Raw genomic sequence first — 22,564 nt, 5'->3', positions numbered from 1 at the left:
GGAAGGCTTTTGGTTTACTATTGTTTGTCTTTCATTTTTGAAGAGGACATCATGGGTGATGTCTTCACTCACATGTGAATTATATTTAAGTGAAGCAGAGTTGCAAGAAGTCATCAGCCTCACTGTCTTCCAGAGTCATCAGAGTCCAATGGCAAGACAAAAGTCAGGATGGCTGGCGATGACCCAGGATACAGTAGATAAGGTTGGCATCTTGGATGTCTCACCAGGCTCTAAGTACTTCACAGTGCCTGCTTTAGCCACCTTCATGACCATTGGAGCAAATTGTTTTCATCTGCCCCTTCTGTCGGGGGGGGGTAGTCTTTACGTGCTTGGGGTAGACACCCCCTAACTACTGACTGGCCCATTGGTTACCCTCAACCTAGTTTAATCTGTCTGCTGAGATAGATTACCAGTGTGTGGCCACTGTACATGCTACAGCTTCTTGGAGCCATAAGTGAGAGTTGAGTGTCAGGAAAACATCAAATGTGGATGAGCAGCCCTCAGAAGGACTTGGCAAGCCTTCCCATAAGAGGCGCTGGTCCTTCTTGAATACCCCACTCAAGCATTACAAACAATGCTTGCTGTTAATTTTAGATAGATAATATTTATTATTTTAAGAAAAGCTCCATTTGATGAATTTGTTGTTCATTTGTTTCTGTCGTATCCAACTCTTCCTGACCCCATTTGGGTTTTTTTTTTGGCAAACCCTATTTTCTTCTCTAGCTCATTTTACAGATGAAGAAACTGAGGCAAACAGGGTTAAGTGACTTGCCCAGGGTCACACAACTAGTAAGTGTCTGAGGTCAAATTTGAACTCAGGAAGATGAGTCTTCCTGACTCCAGGCCCAGCACTCTATCCACTGTACCACCTAGCTGTCCAATTCAGTGGTTACTGCTTTGTAATATAATTTGAAATCTGGTACTGCTAGACCACCTTCCTTCATGTTTTTTGTTTGATGTCTTTGATAATTTTTTTTTTAAGCAATCGGGATTAAGTAACTTGCTCAAGGTTACACGGCCAGTTATTTCTGGGTGTGGTGCTAAGTATCTGAGCCCAGATTTGATTCCCAGGTCATCCTGACACTGGAGCCGGTGCTCTTACTTGCTGAGCCACCTGGCCGCCCCGATAATCCTTTTTCCTTCACATTTTTTTATTCCCTCAATAATTCTTGACTTTTTATTCTTCCAGATGAGTTTTCTTACTATTTTTTCTAGCTCTATAAAATAATTCTTTGGTTGTTTAATTTGTAAAGCACTAAGGAAGTAAATTAACTTAGGTAGAATTGTCATTTTTATTACAGTGTTTCCCCGATAATAAGACACTGTCTTATTAAATTTTTTGAACAGAAAAACACCAGAGGGCTTATTTTCAGGGGAGGGCTTATTTTAATGAACATTGACAGCAATTTTAATAAACAGGTAAATGTGAACAAAAAAATGTACCTTTATTCAATAAGCAAATCACTGGGGAAGAACAAGATGATGCGCTCACTGCTGCAGCTCTGATTGGATGCAGCTCGGAGCGCGGCGTGCGTTTCACGGAGGGGGGGACGGTGCATACAGAGGGTACTGTAATGTAGCGTGTAGCGCAGGGGATCACCTTCACTACAGTAGCAATCTCAATAGGGGTTATTTTTGGGGGAGGGCTTATTTTAGAGGAATCTTACACAGTAAGGGGAGGGCTTATTTTCGGGATAGGTCTTATTATCGGGGAAACACGGTATCAGCTGGGAAGTCTTCTTCCATTTGGACTCACACTGAATGTCCTCCATGCTAGCAGCAAACACATCTCCCTATTAACCCCAATTGCCCTGCCTTCCCCCCTTGAAAAAGAAGAAAAAAAAGAAAACCTTCATTTATTCCTGTGTTTTCTAGTGTTTTGAATAGGAATGGGTATTGTACTTTGTCAAAAGCTTTTCACCCATCTATTGATATAATCATATGTTGTTGTTTGTTTTATTTTTTTGCGAGGCAATCAGAGTTAAATGATGACTTGCCCAGCATCACACAGCTAGTAAATGTGAGTGTCTGAGATTGTATTTGAACTCAGGTCCTCCTGACTCCAGGGTCAATGCTCTATCCACTGTGCTATATAGCTGATCCAATCATATGATTTTTATTGCTTTTGTTGATGTCAGTTATGCTTTTAGTTTTTCTAATATTGAACCAGCCCTGCATTCCTGGTATATAAATCTTACCTGATCATAGTATATGATCTTTGTGATATATTAATGCCATCTCCCTGTTAGTATTTTATTTAAAATGTTTGCAGTGATATTAGTGAAATTGCCTTGGATGAGTTTCAGTATGTGTAGTTGAAGGAAGTACTGTAATGGGAATGTAGATTTTAAAGATCTTCCCTGCCCCTAGGCTAAAGTGCACCTGGAGCCTGGGGTGGGAGGCTTGTTTTTCAGTAGATACTTCTTGATTGGCCAGTGGGTCAGTAAGGTTGTTACATTCTCTGAGCCAGAAGAAGGCTATATAAGCCCTGATGTGTAGCTTTGTTTTGGGGCTCACTTTGAGAAATGTTCTGTGATTTGATCAGATGAAACTCTGGGAAGCCGTTGTCCAGGGCCCCCCGGCTTTGAAACCCAGACATTGTTTGGTATGAATGTAATGGTTGGACAGTGTGGAAATCTGTCTACTTGATCTGTTTCTGTCTTGATAATTCTGTCTGTATGCTCTGAAGTTCAGGGTGCTGACCTTTTTCCCCTGAACGAGGTAAACAATATATGTTTGATTGATTAAAGTAAGCTTGTTAACCCATTTTGAGTTGCTTTCCTTTATCAAAGCAGATCCAAGAACCTGTGTTGGCAGCCACCCTGGCGAGGCTGGGGTGCTTGCTGCTACAAGTACTTACACTGATGAGATCATAGACCTGTCAATGTATTGAAATAATTACCTTTTTCTTTCTTTACCTTATTGCAGTGAGCTTTAGTAAGTGGAACAAATGGATTTTATGCTCTCTTTTCATGTAGTTCAAATTGCAATATTAATAATTCCCGTTTAAATGCTGATTAAGTCTGAGGTTCATTATTTATTCTCAGACTTTCATGATGGTATTTTCTTTGCATTTAGATTGTCAGGGTATTCAGTGGTTCTTTTTTCCTATCTTTTGTTGTTGTTGTTGGCCGCCTGTGCCAGAACAGACTAGGTTAGGACCAAAGTTCAGATACTTGTGTTTATATAAGGATTGGAGTCCAACAGATTTAGGGCCACCATGGCAAATCAATACTACTTTGTTTTCACAGTGTATTAAACTAAATAATATTGTGCATTGACAAACAGAATTCTTGTTGATTCTTTTTTTTCCTTTTTTTTTTTTTTTAAACATAAATGGTTATGTTAGTGACAGGAAATCATTTCCTAAATATTGCTTTGTGTAGGCATAATTTTAATGCTATATGATATAGTACTTAATATTTTGTAGTACTATTTAATACAGAAAGGACCATCTAAAATTAGTTGTAAAATACTTTTTTCTTGGAAATATGTTTTGTATATTTGGAAAATATTTTATCATAATAAGCTATGGTAATTTTTCTTGGAGCTTCCGGAATTTTTCACCAGAGCTAAGAAAATCAAGTCCCTTAAATCTTAGTCCTGTTGTAAGCATGAAGTCTACAGAAATAATTATTTAGAACTGATGTATATTGAGAAAAAAACATAGTAAAGCCAAAACTATAAAATGTAAGCATCCTTTGTGCACTGCAGGTAGACTGCCGCTCCCAGAAGTTCATTAGTAAGACAATTGTTATAATTACTTTAACTCAGTGAAACTTGAACCATTTCTTGAGCCACTAAATCTTTGATCTTTCTGCTGAGAGTTTCAGTGAAAGCTGTTTGGTATACACCTATTGTTTTACTCATTTTTTTAAAAAGGTACTTAATGTTATTGGCTAATGTAATTAAGTTTTCAAGATGTTACAATGATAGAAACCAAGTTGCAGTTAGACTCAACAGTTAATTTAATGTGTTGGTGGTCATAATGTAAATATAGGGCTATTGGCTGTTCAGAATGTGTTTTTCTAAAAAATAACTTCAACATTTTAATCTTCTCAGAAAACTGTGGTGAGGAAGAAAGTACTTCAGAAGGAGAACTTTGGAGGGGTCCTGTGCAGGAAACAGATGAAAAATCACAGTAAGTTTTGCTATTGATAGGCAATGCAACAAACTTAAAAACCTGGGCTGAAAGTTAGCATTCTGCCCTGTCTTTAGCAACTAATGCAGTCAGTATAAAAAATGATTGCTTTTATGTCAGAGGTGACATGCTTAGGGAGACCAGAATCTATTCCAAATTAATTGTCTATAGCCACAAAGAGGATAAAACAGAAATGAACCCAGCTTCTGTTATAAATGCATCTCTTGACTACAGGGGCTGTATGTATTAGTAGTCTCACAAAAAGTAGACAAGGTTGCAATGAAGAACCATGGACTCTTAGAGCTAAAAAGATTCTGACAGGTGGCCATCCATCTACTCCTTAAATCCCTCTCGTATATACTTACACAGTATATAAATAGTATATATTCTAAAAACTCTTAGGATAACCTGTCCCGTGTGGAAAGAAATAGTAACGGTTACCTTCATTTTTCATTCCATAGATTAAAAATCAGATTATTATAAACCTTTCTAGGAAAATCTCTAACCTTTTTTTTTCTTTTAACAGGGAAGAAGAGTTTGATGAATATTTTCAAGATTTATTTCTGTGAAATATCAATGATAGAGCCTTTATTCCTCAATGTGAAAATCTTCCTTGAACTTTTTTAAATTAGACTTTTATGTTTTCTCTACCAAGTTGAAACTTGAGTAGTTTCTCTTTAGGAATAATCAATTTTCCAGTTATATATGACAGTAATATACTTTATACAATATATTAACTCTTTACAGTATGCAGTTCTGCATAACCTATACAGCCAATTATTTCTGTAGAGGCTTAAATCATTGGCCACAAAGTCAGTTTCATCACTGGTTAATTTGGACAAATTTTCAAGAAAGATGATGTGATTTTGAAATACTGTTTGTAGAAAGGAAAAAAAAAACTTCCTGCATGCTTTCCCCCAGATTTCTTCCTCAAGTCCAGCTCATATTTGACCGTAGAGGACAATTCTTATTTTCTAGCTATTTCTCTGTGATGCTATGAAAGCCATATGTAGAACTCTTATAGTTAGGAGTAGAAGTTTGCTGGAGAAAACCGTAAGAAGCATACTGGTCTTACCTCTGTCCTTTTTTGTACATTCCTAAATAGAATTTGTTTTGCTAAGGAACAGAGGAGCCAGCTGGTTCTTGCAGAACCTCTACTTGAGATGAGGGGAGGGAAGAAGGAGGTAGGAGTTGGGAAGTGATATTGACAAGGTAGGCCTTTTTCCCTTCTATTAAATTTACAGATGATTATCTTTAGAAAATCAGTTTCAGTATGTGTTTTGTTCCTTGCTTGATAGTATGTTCTTTGTTTAAATTACTTCTTAGAAGTGAGACACTTTCTGTAGTGTGTTATAGGTAAAGTCATTCTATAGGGAATATCATTATAGTGAAGTGTGCCCAAGTGCTTAGAGACCTAGTGTAGCAGCAAGCACCCCAAGCGTCCTCAGGGTTTGCAGCTACCACAGGTTCTTGGATCTGCTTTGTTAAAGGAAAGCAACTCAAAGTGGGTTAACAAGCTTACTTTAATCAGTCAGACATATATCGTTTACCTTGTTCAGGAGAAAAGGTCAGCACCCTGAACCTCAAAGTATACAGGCATAATTATCAAGACAGAAACATCAAGTAGACAGATTTCCAAACTGTCCAACCATTACATCCATACCCAGTCAACATCTGGGTTTCCACATTCTGGGTTTTTCAAAGCCGGGGGACTCTCAACAACGACTTCCCAGAATTCAGATCAAATCACAGAACACTTCTCAAAGTGAGTCCCAAAACCAAAGCTACACATCAGGGCTTATATAGCCTTCTCCTGGCTCAGAGAATGTAACAACCTTATTGACTCACTGGCCAATCAAGAAGTATCTACTGAAAAACAAGCCTCCTCCACCCCAGGCATCAGGTGCACATTAGCCTAGGGGCAGGGAAGATCTTTAAAATTTACATTCTTATTACACCTAGCCTCTGTTTTCAACAGAAAAATGTAGGTTCATGTTTTGCCTCTGGCACATACTGGCTTCATGATCTGGGCAAGTCATTTAACCTCTCTGTGCCCCTAGATAAATCTCTAAGACTCTCATGTTGCAGAGCAGATGCCAGTCTACATTACTAAAGGGTTTTCCTATACCAAGGAAATCACGGTCTAGTCCATTGTTACAATAGAAGACTTCATATTATGAAACTATGTGGATGGCCTATAGTAAGTGTTTTTACTGGTTTGGTTAATTGCCTACAAAAATATCCTACTACAAAATGTTTTCTCTGATCTCTCTGTCTATGAAATAGTCATTTTCTGTAAAAGTTGTTGATTTTATTTTGTTGATGGGGAAGAGGAAAAGAGGGGTAAGCAGTTACTCCTTTTCCCCCTTTTCCCTCCTACCTACAGCATCTAACCCAGCCTTCAGAGGTATAAAAATGTAATATAGCCAGTTGACCTGGAAACAGATCAAGGAGAAAATTTTATGAATCATTGAACTACCTGAAATCCATAAACAAAAACTGAGCTTAAAACATCCTATTTCAAGAAATCTTTAAAAAAAAAAAAAACCTTCAAATTTCTTAGAACCGAAGGGCAAAGTGGAAACCATGGGTCACTTCCTAAAAGTTACCCCTAAATGAAAACTCTGAGAAACATCATAGTCAAAATCCAGAGCTTGCAAGTCAAAGGAGAAATTGCTTGAAGCAGCCAGAAAGAAAGAATTCAAGAACTGAGGAGCCATAGCCAGGATTACATAGGATTTAGCCACCATGATTATAAAGGGGCAAAATGTTTAGAATAAGATATTTCAGAAGGCAAAAGATATAGGTCTATTACCAAGAAAAAAACTGAATAGAATCCTATGGGAGAAAAAAATGGACATTTAATGAAACAGAGGATTATACATAAGTAGTTGACATAATGTAAGAAATATTTATGTAAGAAAATATTATGTTTAAATAATAGAGAAAATCTACTTAAAGAGCCTCTTTAAAATAAGGTAATGGATTTAAGGTTAATTCTTTGTTACCACACAAGCTTTACTAGAGCTTAATCCATTTGCTAGAAGACAGTTTATCAGTGGATCTCTGGGGACTTTGGAGTTAATCTGTTGCTATTTTTTGCTACAAAACATATAATCTAAGTTCTTTGAGGGAGAGGGTGAGGATAAAACCAGGAAACCTTTATAGTACTGTTGTAAACTCAATACTTCATTTCATAATTGGAAATTTAGAATATTTATCAAAGTCAGTAGCAATATAAGTTGTGACTGAAAATTGCCTTCAGAGACTGCAACACATTTTTCTGAATAGCCCCAATGGTAGCGAACTTTTGTACTTTGAAAATAAAAGGCAAATGGTATCATAGAAAAAATGCTAGATTGAGGCCACCTGCTTTCAGTTTCTGACTGTAATTTATTAGCAGTTTGACCTTGAGCCTGATACTTTACCCCTTTCTATTCTTCTTTATTTATAAAATGAAGGAGTTGGATTAGATGACTTCTAAGGTCTTTTCCAGCTCAGGATGTAACTCTGTGATTTGACTTCTGGAAACAGCCATGAATAAGGTGGTGGATCATTCTAGTCAACATCAAATTGGATTAAAATGAGGTATGATTATAAATGAGATTGATTTTATGTAGTCCATTAGCTGGCCCTGAAGACCTGAATAGTGTTGCATGCTTCACAGAAAAACAGTCTTTTAGATATATATATTCGGTTTGAATATTTTAAAAAATCTATCTTGTTACTTCAGATTTTGTTTATGCCATTGTTGTACCATTGAATATAGGAAAAATCAATTTTAGGGTATTAATTACTTGTACTCCAGTATTTTAAGGAGCCATGGTCTCATTGGAACGAATACACCCAATAGTGTAATAACACTAGTAGATTTTGCCACCCCTCTTCCTCTAGTGCATTTTTTACCCAGTCTTCCAATAAATCCTCCATAGAGAATCTACCCAGTTTGAAGACCTTTTAACTTTTTTATGTATACCAGTGAACTGAGTCTATTTTTTTTTTGCCCTGTACACGGCCTACTTTCATATCCAGTCATACATGCCCTTAATGAGTATCATTAAAGAATATTAAGATGGAAATTTGTCAATAAAACTTTATTTTGCTGCTTAAAATGAAATTGTTAGTGCAGAGTAGGATATATTTACATTCATTTCTAAGAATAAAAGAGTCCTCCAGGTGTCTTGAATTGCTGTCAGTCTATTCCAATTTAGAAATCTTTTGACATTCTGTTTTATTCTGAAGTAGATTATTTCTGTTTATTTTTAGCTTTAAGTTACTGTAGCCTCAAGAAATTTACCATATGTTCAAAGTTATGTTTTCCCCAGTTTTATTTGTCAAAATAATACTTTTTAAATGTTTGGAAAATAATTCCAGAAGTATTAAAAATTTTACACAAATACATATATTTATTGTGTGTGTATGAAGCTGAAGAGATAGAATTTTTTGTGAGGACATGAGCTTTTTTTAACTTAAAATATTGTCACAAAGGTTCAGGCAATAGGAGAGATATGCTTTGAGCCTCTGTTGACATAAAACTATGATTATAATTAATATTATTATATTATTGGGAAGTGATATACTCTAAACAATTAAAGAATCAAATGAGAAATATGGAGAAAAAAAGGATGATGTTCCAGATGGAGGAAATCTTGAGTACTAGGTCTCTTCATCTTGTATTCCTTGTTTCTTGTATCCAAACTTGTTGACTTGAAGAATTTTGACTGAAAGCTGGCTTCACGTATTAGAAGGAAACTGATTTCTAACAAATAGTTTTATTAAAAGTTTTGTGGATAGTGCATAGATTATACATGATTTAATTTTAAAACCTAAGATTTGAGGGGGTGGCTACATGGCACAGTGAACAGAGTGCCAGCCCTGTAGTCAGGGGTACTGAGTTCAAATGTGGTCTTAGATGCTTGACACACTTACTAGCTGTGTGACCTTGGGCAAGTCACTTAACCCCAATTGCCCTGCCTTCCCCCCCTCCAAAAAGCAAAAAAAAAAAAATCCCCCAAACCTAAGATTTGAGATTGAAAGTTCGTATCCATTCTTGTACATTTTACTGTTTTTGATAGTTTTTTTGTTTTATTGTTTTGTACTTAGTTAACCCATGGAAACTCTTTAGTTATTTTCAATTTTTCTCTAGCAGCAAGAAATCTTTGTGACTTAGTCTCATTGGATTACATTACAAAATTTGACACGTTTTGGACTTTTTATCATCATTAGTACTTCTAAAATCTTCTTCACCTAGTGAAAAACAAAGCAAAAGTATTAAGATAAGTTAATTTATATTCCATACATCTTTTAAATGTCAATAACCTTTTAGTTTTTGCTTTCTATGTATTATTAACTTTAATACCCAAATTGGTCATTTAATTTTGAGAAACCACAGTATTTGACCATTCAAATTTGACTAAGTTGAATTCAGATTCACTAGTTGTACCTTTTTAAAAATTGATTAATTGAATAGATGACTCCCATTAAAGGATGATGTATTCATTAACATCTTCATTTTTCAAAAGACAAACACACACTGAACCATCCATATTGGAAGAGTTTAATAGGTAAAATGCTTGATTTGGCATTTCAAAAAAGTATGATTGGACTATTTTAAAAATAATTATTGAAGAACACTTTGTTTATGTGTGTATATGTGTGGTGAAGCTGGAGTAGAGAATTAAATTATAAGATGGAGAGGCATCACTCGCAAAAGACAAAAATGAATCAAGAAGCAAGATGGTTGAGTAAAAAAAAATTAAATACTTGGTATAAAGAGTATGTGACCTGTTTATTGACTGGAAAATAAAAAAATTCATTTTCTAAGAAATTATACAGCTTATTTCTAATAAAGCACTATTCCCCATTTAAAAGTTTAGTAAATCTCCCTTTTCTAAGTGTTAACATTTCCAGAATGATTCCACAGATTTGATTTTATTGGTCTTATGTTCTTTTCAGTGGAGACCGATAATGTCAGCTACACTTATGTTAACATAACAATATCAGAATTAAAACTTACATTTGAAAGCTGTGGATCACCATGTTAATAGGTTATTTTCGACCCTTTCCACCTGTATTAAAACATGTCACATAATCAGTTTCCTACTTTGGGAAATATTTGGCTATATTTCATAGAATGAATGAAACTGGTTAATGCTAATTTAGCTTTTATGTGTATGTTGAATTTTCCTCTGAAGTAATTTAGCAGAAAAGTAGGCCAAGATAATCAAAGCTAAGTGGATATTACCATTCATTTCCATGAGCTATTTATCATATTTTAAATATTTAAAAAAATAAATATTCATTAAAAATTAGGTCTCATTTAGTTCAGTGGTTTCAGTTTTGGTCTTATAACATCACAGAGTACCTTCAGTTATTGCAAGGGCCATTATGAAGTAAAATTGTCTAAACTTGTTTTAATGTTTTTGCTATTCAGTAACAGGGTGGTGTGTGTGTGTGTGTGTGTGTGTGTGTGTGTATGTATGTTTGTAGTGAGATTTGAGGAGTGTTAAAACATACAGAGTAGCATTACCAAAAATCTTACCAACAGTCATATCTGCTATCATTAAACTGGTTATGTTTTCCTTTAAAGCAGACAGCTTATTCATGTTCAGTAAAACAGTCTAGCACATATGATAGGACAGCTAGGTAACATAAGAAGCCTGATTCTTGTTATCCCATAATCAATGGAAAGAGAGGTGAATAAGTACTTGTTGAGTGCCTACTATGTATCAGGAACTGGGCTGAGCTCTTTATAAATATTTCATTTGATCCTCACAACTACCCTGGGAGGTAGGTGCTATTATTATCCTTGTCTTCACTTGAGGAAACTGAGTCAAACAGGTTAAGTGACTTGCCCAGGGTCACACAGCTAGTAAGTGTTTGAGGCCAAATTAGAACTCAGATCTTCCTGATTCTAAACCCGTTGCTGTAGGCACTATACCACCTAGCTATCTCAGTGGGATCTCTGCTAATTAAAATTCTTATTTATTTTAATCTTTTATTTACATTAAATACCTGACACTTAATAGTTGTATGACCCTAGGCAAGTTGCTTAAACTGTTTGCCTCAGTTTCCTCATCTGTAAAAAATAGGGATGATGAGCATCTACCTTCCAGGGTTGTGAGGATCAAATGAGACAATAATCGTAAAGCACCTAGCATAATACCTGGCACAGAGTAAGCACTATCCAAATGTAAGCTGAACTCTTAGGTGAGCAAACCCTCTTCCGATGCAGATAGCCACCGGTTTTGTGACTTGTAGTCTTGAAGAGTTGCCTGAGAGCTTAATTGACTTGCAAAGTCCCAGAGCTGGTATGTGTCAGCTTGACCCTCAAAATTTAAGCATCCTGGACTAGGATCATAAAAATAGATACAGCTTGAGCAAATAGTCTCTGGCCTAGAATCAAAGACCAAAACTTCATTTGTTAACACTGATCTTCTTGGGACAATATCATTGTTCTACTTGGCCCTAGAAGGCAGAATTGGAGCACTGGAAAGAAGTTTCATGGGGCAGATTTAGGCTTCATCAAAGGATCACAGGTTGAGACAACTGGAAGGGACCTTAAGAGGCCATCAAGTCCAACACTATTAATTTTAAGGAAATTAAGGAAACTGGGGCCCAGGGAATTTAAGCAACTTTCCCAAGGACACATAGCTAGTAGATATCTGAGACAGGATCTGAGGCCAGGTCTTTCTAACTCCCAGTCCAGTGAATTCTGCACTACATTGCCTCTTAATGTAAGGAAGAACTTCATAAAAATTGGGGGCTGGATTCCTCTTCACTGTAAAATCCTAATGATCTCTTCTTGTTAAGTATATTGTTGACAAAGATACATCAGTCGTGGGCCAGACATATTGGCACACCCTGGAACCTGTACTACCATCCCCTTGGAGGAAGGGGGAAGGAATGTTTGAGAGAAATCAGAAGATCTTGAAATGGTAAAGTATCCCAGAACCATGGGGCATCTAGGTGGCAGAGTAGATGGAGTTTGGGGTTTGGAATGAGAAAGATTCATCTTCATGAGTTCAAATCCAGTCTCAGATATGATGAGCTGTGTCACCCAGAAAAAGTCACTTAACCCTGTTTGCCTCAATTCCTCATCTGTGATATGATCTGAAGAAGGAAATGGCAAACCAGTCCAATATCTTTGCCAAGAAAACCCCAAATGGGTCACAGAGTCAGACACAATTGAATAATAACCACCACCAAAAACCCTGGAACTGTGGGCTGGGAATTCTGACCCACCTGGCCCATGCTTACTACATGCTTATGATTATAAAGGGGTTGATCTTCAGTTATAGTTGGGACTAAGTAGCCTCTGAGGTTCTTTTCTAAGGCTTGGTTCTGTGCTTCTTTGACCTACCTCTTTTTCTTCTATGACTTTATCTACTTTCTCAGACCCTGAGCTCTGCTTGCCTTTCTGGATCTAGCCTACCCTGTTGTTTCTTGCCTTGGTCTCCTGGGCTTTTTTCTTACTTAGACCTATGCTATGCTGTACTGCATCCTTATATGAAAATTGATCCCCTGGTCTTAACTTTTTGTCTGTAGTACTCATTCATTCATTCACACTCTGATGTGACCTTCTCCAAAAGCTTCCATTCCATTAGGCAGGTAGCTGGTACAGTGAATAGAGGGCTGGGTCTGGAGTCAGAAAGACTTGCATTCAACTCTGACCTCAGACACTAACTGTATGGCCTTGGGTGAGTCACTTAAACTTTGTTTGCCTCAGTTTCCTCAACTGTAAAAAAGGGGATAATATAGCAGCTACCTCCCAAGATTGTCATGAGGGTCAAGTGAGAGAATATTTGTAAAGTGCTTAGCATAGTGTGGTACATAGTAAGTGCTATATACATGTTAGCAATTGTTATTGTTGATCTTTTTCCTTTTTGTAGATGACTTTCTCAAAGAGTTTAATTGGAGATACATAGGATGATAGCCAGTGGGGATCAATAATTAAACTAGGTGTTTTTTGAGGTCGTAGGCATTAGGGAAGCAGCCAGTACATGGGAAAGGATTTAAAATTAGTAACAGAGTGGGGATGATAGAGGGAATGGTTTGCTAGAGGAAAAGATGAGATGTGAGAAGTAGAGGGATTTGCTTTGGCAATGAGAAGGGCCACCCCTTCTCATGAGACCAAAGTAAAGGAAGTAATAGTAGTAGATATCTATATAACACTAGATGAAGAGAAGGGCAGAAAAGGGAGCTCTTGGTGAATGTCATTTTTTTTTTGCCTTTTGGAGGGCAATTGGGGCTAAGTAAGAATGTCATCTTTTTTCAGCAAAATAAGAGGCAAGATTCTCAGGTGAGAAGATGTGGAAGTAGGGGAGGGATGGAAAGTTTGAAGAAAAATGAAAAGACTTGGAAAAGGTATATGATTAGTGGGATAGATGTTTCATTGGTGAGATGTACAAGGATGGCCTTGCTGCAATAAGGTCCCAGTTGAGATTTTGGTGATCTGGACTCTTAGGAAATGAGGAGAGGTAATATTGCTTGTATTAAACTGAAATTCCCTTTAAGTGAGCAAATTAACATCTCAGAAATTTATCAGAGACTCCTAAGTGCCTTGGCACACTATAAGTACAATACCTACCACTTCAGCTGAGCTCTGAACAAGTTTCCCTTTCACTGCCAGGAAGCTAGACATCTCTCTATTTTGCAGCTCATATAAGTTGAAGAGGCACTCTAAATTCTTTGCTAAGAAACCCAAATCAACCTTACAACACTGGACTATTTATTTTGTAAGTAGTTAAACTTAGGGCAGTGATAAACATCATCCTGCCTCCTCACTGCCCCCATCACGTCAGCACCTACCATAATGGTCACATGGGGAACATGATGATCTAGTTGCCCTAAGGTCAGGACACATCAAAATCCTATTTGGACACCATTGGGCTAATGTCTAGTAGGAAAAAATAAAGAGAATATTTACTACTTAATAGTCTTATTTACCTTTCTGTTTTCAACTCTAATCATTAGCTTTGCAAAAGCTCTCTGGCCTTCACCAGGATCATTACTGCAAGGCAGTAAATCATAACCCTCAAATTCTACCAATTAACCTTCTACCCACTTTGCATTTCCTATAGGTTCCTTCAATATTTTCAATCAGTGATAACTTATAAATGAAGCATAAGATCTCTAACCTAACAAATCTTTGTCCATCAATGGATTATATGCATAATTCCAGTTATGAATGTGTCAGTTTTTTGGTTTTTAACAGTGATGTATAGCCAAACATATAAATAATAATCCTAGAGTTTCATTGTCTTAAATTGTTACTGAAACACAGCATGTGACTTTTAATTAATTTTTTCAGTGAACAAACATTTATTTTCTCTCCAGTCAATATGTATGCCTACTATGTGCCAGGCATGTGCTAATTACTGAAGATATAAAAAGAAGAAAAAGTTTTCTGCCTTCAAAGAGCTCATAATCTAATGGTGGAGACAACAAGCAAACAAATCTATACAAATAAACTATATACAGGATAAGTAGGAAATGATTAAAAGAAAGAAGGCACTAGGATTAAGATTGGTTGGGAAAGGCTTCCTGTAGAAAAATGGGATTTTAGTTGAGACTTAAAGAAGCCAGGGAGGTCAGTTATGTGAAGATGAGGAGGGGGAACATTCCAGGAATGGGGAACAGCCAGAGAAAATACCTGGAGCTGAGAACTGGAATGTCTCATTTGTATACAAAAAGATGGCTAGTGTCACAGGATCAAAGAGAGCATGGAAGTATGTAAGGTGTTAAAAGACTGAAAAGGTGGGATAGGGGTAGGTTATGAAGGGCTTTGAACACCCAACTGTAGATTTTATATTTGATCCTAAAGGCAATAGAGAACCTATTCCGGGAATATACTGAGAGGAGATGACATGGTCAGACCTGCATTTCAGGAAAATTACTTTGGTGGGAAAAGAGAAGAGGCCCCAGGACAGAACCCTGACAGCCATCTATAGCATGATCTGGAAGAGGAGACAGAGAAGGAGACATCAGATAGAGAGGAAGAAAGCCAGGAGAGAGTGTATCCCAAAGCTTAGAGAGAAGAGTATCAAAGAGATGAAGGTGATCAATGGTCTCAGAGGTCACAAAGAGGTTGAGGAGAATGAGGATTGAGAAAAAGCCATCAGGTTTGACATTTAAGAGATCATTGGTAACTTTGGAGAGAAAAATGTCAATGGAATGTTGGAGGTCTAAAGACAGATTATAAGGGGTTAAGAAGAGAGAGGAGAGAAAATGGAGGCATCTATTGTAGATGGTCTTTTTGAGGAGGTTAGCTACAAAGGACAGAAGAGATAGAGGATAATAGTGGGGATCAAAGGGTCAAGTGAGGGCTTTTTTTCAGGATAAGGGAGATGGTGGGTATATTTGTAGGCAATAGGAAGTGAGCCAGTAGAGGAGAGGTCGAAAATAAATGAAAGGGGCGGCCAGGTGGCTCAGCGAGTAAGAGCACTGGCTCCAGTGTCAGGATGACCTGGATCAAATCCCGGACTCAGATACTCAGCACCACACCCAGAAATAACTTGGCCATGTAACCTTGAGCAAGTTACTTAACCCTGATTGCTTTAAAAAAAAAAATGAAAGAGTGGGGATGACAGGACTATCTTGTGGAGGAGAAAGGATGAAAAGGGATCACTGGAACAAGTAGAGGGGTTATTAGGCTTAGCAGCTAGGTGGCTCAGTGGACAGAGAATTAGGTTTGGAATCAAGACTCATCTCTTTGAGTTCAAATCTGGTCTCAGACACTTGCTAGCAGTGTGACCCTGGGCAAGTCATTTAATCCTATTTGCTCAATTTCATCATCTGTAGAATGAGCTGGAGAAGGAAATGGCAGATCTCTCCAGTATCATTCCCAAGAAAACCTCAAATGGAATCATGAAAAGTGACAACAAATAGACAGCAAAAAAGGAATAAGGCCACTTCATCATGTGAGATAAGATTGAAGGAGGGAGGAGAGAGTGTCAGAAGGTATCTGAATGATAGGAGATGAGGAAGAGGGGAGAAGAGAGAGTCCACAGGAAATATCCTCAATTTTTTCTGTAAAATATGAGTCAGCGGAGAGACCTGGGGAAGGGGGGGTGGGGAGAGGAGTCACAGGAGGTTTGAAGAGAGATGAAAAGGTTTGGAAGTAAAAAAAGATTTGGAAGAACCACTGTAGAGAGTGGTATAGAGAGTGGATAAGGGAGTTATAATACCATTGCCTAGCATCAGTGAGGGCCCAATAGAGGTTACATAATATAAATTTGTAGTGGACCTAGTCAGAATGGTTGCACGATTTTCTCCACTTTTGTTCAGCAGCACATATGTAGGAGCAAAAGCAATGAATGGAGGGACTGATCCAAGGCTAAGGTTTGGATGGGCATAATCAATGATGTGATAAAGGGGCTAGGGATTCAAGAAAAGAGATCATTGTAGGGTTGAATTGATTCAAGGAGTCAAGCTGGGGAGATGAGAGTGGCTAGTGCAGGGGAGATGGCCTGGTAGGTAATTGAGGTGTCAAGGGATTGAAGGTCATGGTATATTACAAAGAACAGGGTTTGATAAGGAAAGACAGAAGTAAAAAGCCAATAGAGTATGGTCAGATAAGGGGATTTTAGAATTCTTGAACATGGAGATGGTACATTTGTGGGTGACAACAAGATCAAGGATAGGATTATCTTTGTGTGTGGCTATGGTTGGGTAGAGGAATAGTTCATGGGAAGTGACTAGGATGAAGAAGTGAGTGGTTAAGAGTATTTGAAGGATAATTAATATGTATGTTGAAGTCCCCTAATATGAGGGCAGGAGTGGGGAGAAGAGAAAAATTGTCATTTAATGAGGAAGGAAGAAGAATGACATGGGGGTCTATTGACAACAGCTACTAGGATTTTAATTGGATGGTAGGTGTGAATAGCAGGAACCTCAAAGGAAGAGAGTGATAAAGGAAGGAGAAATGGGAAGTGGCAATGTGGCAAAAGGAACATTCCAAGTCCTCCACCTTGAGGAGAATGAAAGGGTAGCCAGGGAGGCTGTGTCATCAGGAAAAAGTCAGATTTCAGTGAGAACTAGTAGATGAAAGAAGTGGGAGAGGAATATATTTAAGATGAAGGGAAGTTTGTTGCCTATGGAACAGGCATTCCAGAAGGCACAGTGGAGGTCTGGATGGTGTTACCATGTTTCCCCGATAATAAGACACTGTCTTATTAATTTTTTGGACAGAAAAACACCAGAGGGCTTATTTTCAGGGGAGGGCTTATTTTAATGAACATTGACAGCAATTTTAATAAACAGGTAAATGTGAACAAAAAAATGTACCTTTATTCATTAAGCAAATCACTGGGGAAGAACAGGATGACGCACTCACTGCTGCAGCTCTGATTGGATGCAGCTCGGAGCGCGGCGTGCGTTTCACGGGGGGGAAGGGGACGGTGCATACAGAGGGTACCGTAATGTAGCGTGTAGCGCAGGGGATCACCTTCACTACAGTAGCAATCTCAATAGGGTTTATTTTTGGGGAAGGGCTTATTTTAGAGGAATCTTACACAGTAAGGGGAGGGCTTATTTTCGGGATAGGTCTTATTATCGGGGAAACACGGTAGGATAAAACTTTGGGCTGCGAAGATTGAGGGCGTGGAAATAAGGAATTGGGTAGTAAAGGGTGAGGAATGTGTTTTGGATGGTGAGCTACAGGAGTTCAGAGTCACTGGAATATGATGGGTGTTACTAGGTATGAAAATGTTCATCATTGAGTAAAGGGAACCATTCCCTCAAAGGACAAGCACAGCAGAAGATGGGAAGCCTAAAGTTGAAGGGAAGGCTGCTATTTACACAGAATGTTATCTGCATCTCAGCTGGCAAACTGGGCTGGCAGTAGGAGGTGACAAATGCCTTGTGCTGGTACAGATGGAAGGGCTAGCTTTGGGATGTATGGAAGATGCCTGGCCACAAGCAACCTTTCTTCAGGGGACACCTTGCAGGAAATGGGAGACCCAGAGCACTTGTATACATGGATTTGAGGTCTTCTCGCCTGAGAAAAGTCAGTATGGAATGAGATTGCTTGTGCCTAGTTAAGGAATAAGGTCACTTCTTCATGTGAGACAGGGGTGAAGGAGGAGAGAGTGGCAGAAGGTCCACAAGTAATATGAAATGAGGAAGAGGGGGAAGGGGTAATTCATAGTCAATGACCTCAATTTTTTTTCAGTAAAATATGAAGCAAGGTTTTCAGCTGAGAGGGAGAGAACAAGGGAAGCCCTGGGAAGTTTGAAGAGGGAATGTGTTTTGGATGATGATCTATAGGAGGTTTGGAAGAGCCACTTTGGACAGTAGGATATGGAGTTGATGAGTGAGCTATAGTAGGACTGCTTGGTCACAGTAAGGGCCCAGTTAAGGTTGTGTAACATAAATTTTAGTGGACTCAATTTGTGTGATTTTTCCTCTACCTTTGTTCAGCAGCATGTGTAAAAGTGAAGGCAATGAATGGTGGAAGTGATCTAAGGTAGAAGCTTGGCAGGATGCAATTGGTGATATAAGGGAGTTAGGAACTCAAAAGAAGAAACTAGTATAGAACTGAACCGGTTCACTGAGGAGTCAAGATATGGAAAGAGGAGAGAGTGGCTAGTTCAGGGGAGATGACCTGGGAGATAACTGAGGGGTCAAGGGATGAGAGATCACAGTGTAGATGAAAATTAGGATTTGGTAAGGGAAGTCAGATAAAGAGGTGGGAAACTGATAGATTATGGTCAGATAAAGGGCTTTTCAGGTTCCTGAACATGGAAGTGGTACATTTGTGGTATTTGGTTGAGGTGTGGTAGAGAAGTAGGTCTTGGGAAATAAGCAGGTTGAGGAACTGAGTGGTTAAGGTATTTGAGAGAAGAATTAATGTGTATGTTGAAATTCCCAAGTAGGAAGGCAGGAGTTGGGAAAAATAGAAAAATTGTGGAGGTCTGTAGCCAACAATTGTAAGGCTTCTGATTGGTAGATATGAATGGCATGAACCTCAGAGGAGGAGAGTGATGGATGTCGTGGGAAAACCTGGAAGTAGCAATGAGGAGCATGGAGTATTCCAACCCTCCCTCTGACCCCCGTCCTCAACCAATGAGCAAAGGTGCAGCCAGTAGTGAAAATCGTGGTCAAGTAAGTGGTATCATCATAGGAGAGCCAGGTTTCAATAACAGCTAGAACACAGATTGGGAGAAGAAAACTTTTAAGATGAGAAGTTTTTTTTATCTATGGAACAGGCATTCTAGAAGGTGCAGTGGAAGGGGTGAGTGGCATTCGATTATTACTTTGGGGTGAGAGGGTTAAAGGGAATGGGAATAAGGAATTGTGTGGTGGAGGATGGGGAATGGGGTTTGGGCAGTGACGTACAGGGTTTCAGAACTGTTGGGATGTGTAGGGTCTGACTAGGTGTAAAAATGTTGATCATTGAATGGAAGATGTCACTCTTCTCAGAGGAGGCTGAAGAAAAGTGCAGCACAAGATGGAAAGCACACAGTCAGATGGTCACATAGAAGATGCCATTTCATTACTTTTCTTCCCTCTGAAGTCTGGAGATTAGCCAGAAAATGGTGCAGTAGGAGTTGGAAATCCTCGCTCCCCACTAACTTTCCTCTTCCTCTACCCTCAAGTACCTGATACAGATAGGAATCACTCTGCTGTATAATTAGGAAGGCCTTATTCTTCTTCTTGCCCATGGCTGGATATGAGGCAGGTGCAGCAAGAAATGAAAGCCTTCTGATGCAGGGGGAAGTCACTTTGGGGAAGATGGAAGTTGCCCAGCTAGGCCCCATGCTGCCTTACCTCAATGGACATTCATATAGCAGTGTCCCTCCCATCTTGAACAATTGAAATGTGTTGGGAGCATTTTCCCTTCATTTGGTAGCTCTCCATCTTTTTACAAAGTAATTTTTTTGTTTGTTTTTATGTCACATATACTTCTCACTACATCCCCTCCATTATGGTACAGATTTTAAGTGGGGAAAAAGAAAAAAATTCTGCAGAACTAACCTGTCTGCTTCAGATTCTGCATTTCTTAATGTGGGGTACATGTGCTCTCTCTCTCTCTCTCTCTCTCTCTCTCTCTCTGTCTCTCTCTCTTTCTCTCTCTCTCTGTCTCTCTCTGTCTCTCTCTCTGTCTCTCTGTCTCTCTCTCTCTCTGTCTCTCTCTCTCTCTGTCTCTCTCTCTCTCTCTCTGTCTCTCTCTCTCCACACATATGTATGTATAGAGAGAGCTAAGTATATCTCAGTATAATTGATTTCCTTTGTAATCCTATGTATTTTGTTTTATTCCTTCAAAAGCATTATTTGGGGAATGTCTCCATAGGCTTCACCAGACTGTCAAAGGGATCTATGGCACAAAAACATTTAGGGAACTCCCCCACCCTCATAGTATAACAGAATTTTAAAAGATGATTCTTAAGAAAAAATTTCATTCTCTTTAGGTATTTGATCAAAAGCCACACAAACCCAGCCTTTAATAAAGGTGACTCAGTACCTAATCAGATTAGAGGCTTTATGACATCCAGGGGCAAATGTAGGAATTTTTCTAGAAAATAGTTTTGTAAGGTTTACAGATTTGTAATCTGAGCTTTGTTATTCTCAGACCTTTGCTCCATAAATACTTTGGGTCACTGCTTTACTGAGAAAAAAACTTTAGCCTAGGATCAATTGAAGAGCCACTTTTTACATGTTTCCTTGTGTGGTCAGCATGGTTTGAAGAACAGTGTCTTTCACTATCTTTCCATGTCATTTCTAGGAAGTATTTCTGTGAAATAGAAACCTAACTCTGTGGAATATTTATAGCCCATTTGAAATCTGTCTTTTTCCTCTCCTTCATGTTATCCCTTTTAAAAATAATTAATATCAAAATATTATATTTGCAGCAGTCATGGATTGGGGCAACAGTCGTTAGGGATCTACATGTGTCCAAAACTTCTAGGACTTTTCCCAGCATACAAAAGAGAAGGGATTTTTAAAGAAGTAATTGAAAGAAAAACCCTAGACCAGAGAATTTTTAATTGTGTGATTAGGGTAAAGTTTGGAGAGAAGTAGGGATAAGAGAGACCTTTGCTTCATCCATTGGTCATTACAGATTACTTATGAAAAGGAACAAGAAATCTGAACTTTTCTCCTGATGGATGTTTCAATTCTATTTTTGCTAGTCTTTGCTAAATCTCTAATAGCATTTAGCCAGAGATTTCTAGGCAAACTTCTGGCTTTTTCCTTTAAAGCTTTTAGAATGCTATTATGAAGAATAGTTTTAAATAATGTTATATGGAGAGTTATTTTGATGACTATTTGATATGGGCCATATCTTCTTTATGAAGTTGAGAATTCCTCAGTAGCCTCTTGAATACTGAATTTGCAAACCTAAATATAAAGCATCAAGGGCTGTCACATTTTCCAAGGTGTCATTTGGAGTGGATGATGAAGGGGAACTCATTTTTCTCATTACTGCTTGTGACCTGTAATCTGATGTATTGATTCTACTGGTGAAAATTTATGGTCAGGTCAGCAGCAGATGGCACCATGATAAGCTAATGTGGGAGAAATGTCTTGGAACTGATAGAGCATGGCCTTCCAATCACAGAAGATTTGAGAAAAAAGTGATATTAGAGATTGTCTAGTCCAACTTTCTAATTTTATAGATAAAGAAATTGAGGTCCAAAAAGGGAAGTGACTTATCCAAAGTCACACAGGTTTAAAATAACATTTAGGACTAAAGCCCAAACCTTCTGGCTCAAAGCTTCTGGTCATTTCTGCTATTCAGTGATGCCTCTTTGACCAATCATTTCCTCTTCCTGTGTTCAGAGGAATGAGGTATGTTTTTCTCATCATGTAAAATAAAGCAATCTTATTATTTTCCTTCCTTCTTCTTTCCTTCCTTCCTTCCTTCCTTCCTTCCTTCCTTCCTTCCTTCCTTCCTTCCTTCCTTCCTTCCTTCCTTCCTTCCTTCCGTCCCTCCCTCCTTCCTTCCTTCCTTCCTTCCTTCCTTCCTTCCTTCCTTCCTTCCTTCCTTCCTTCCTTTCTTCCTTCCTTCCTTCCTTCCTTCCTTCCTTCCCTCTCTCCTGTCCTCCTTCTTTCCTTCCCTCCCTCCCGTCCTCCTTCCTTCTTCCTTCCCTCCCTCCCTTCATTCCTCCCTCCTTTCCTTCCTCCCTCACTCCCTCCCTCCCTTCTTTCCTTCCTTCCTTCTTTACTTGTTTCCTTCCTTCCTCTTCCTCTCTTTATTTCTTCCTCCCTTCCTCTCTTTCTTTCTCCTTTTCTTTTCTTCTTTTCTTTCTTTCTTTCTCTCCTCTCTTTCTTTCTCTTTCTTTCTGTCCTTCTCTTTCTTTCTTTCTCTCTTTTCCCCTCTTTCTGTTTCTTTCTTTCTCTCTTTTTCTCCCTCCCTCCTTTCTTTCTTCCTTTCTTCTTTCTTTCTTTCTTTCTTTCTTTCTTTCTTTCTTTCTTTCTTTC

General features: G+C 38.4%; 2 protein-coding genes across 3 annotated transcripts in view; one reads left to right on the top strand and one right to left on the bottom strand.

Moving 5' to 3' along the window:
• LOC138169626 (protein FRA10AC1) overlaps window positions 1–9,968 on the top strand; it is a 65,204-nt gene extending 55,236 nt beyond the window's left edge. For both annotated transcript variants that reach the window (XM_069099263.1, XM_069099264.1), the window contains exons 13-14: window positions 4,063–4,141; window positions 4,668–9,968. In XM_069099263.1, coding sequence (XP_068955364.1) covers window positions 4,063–4,141; window positions 4,668–4,710 — 122 coding nt within the window. In that variant the 3' untranslated portion in view covers window positions 4,711–9,968. The remainder of the gene's footprint in view (window positions 1–4,062; window positions 4,142–4,667) is intronic.
• Window positions 9,327–22,564, bottom strand: part of PDE6C (phosphodiesterase 6C) — an 89,911-nt gene continuing 76,673 nt past the window's right edge. Inside the window, exon 22 of the mRNA XM_069097410.1 lies at window positions 9,327–9,388. Coding sequence (XP_068953511.1) covers window positions 9,327–9,388 — 62 coding nt within the window. The remainder of the gene's footprint in view (window positions 9,389–22,564) is intronic.

Source organism: Petaurus breviceps, unplaced genomic scaffold (assembly GCF_028583685.1).
Source record: "Petaurus breviceps papuanus isolate PSGF00001 unplaced genomic scaffold, PetGlider_PUasm1.0 37, whole genome shotgun sequence".
Taxonomy (NCBI): domain Eukaryota; kingdom Metazoa; phylum Chordata; class Mammalia; order Diprotodontia; family Petauridae; genus Petaurus; species Petaurus breviceps.
This window is presented reverse-complemented; position numbering and strand designations above follow the sequence as displayed.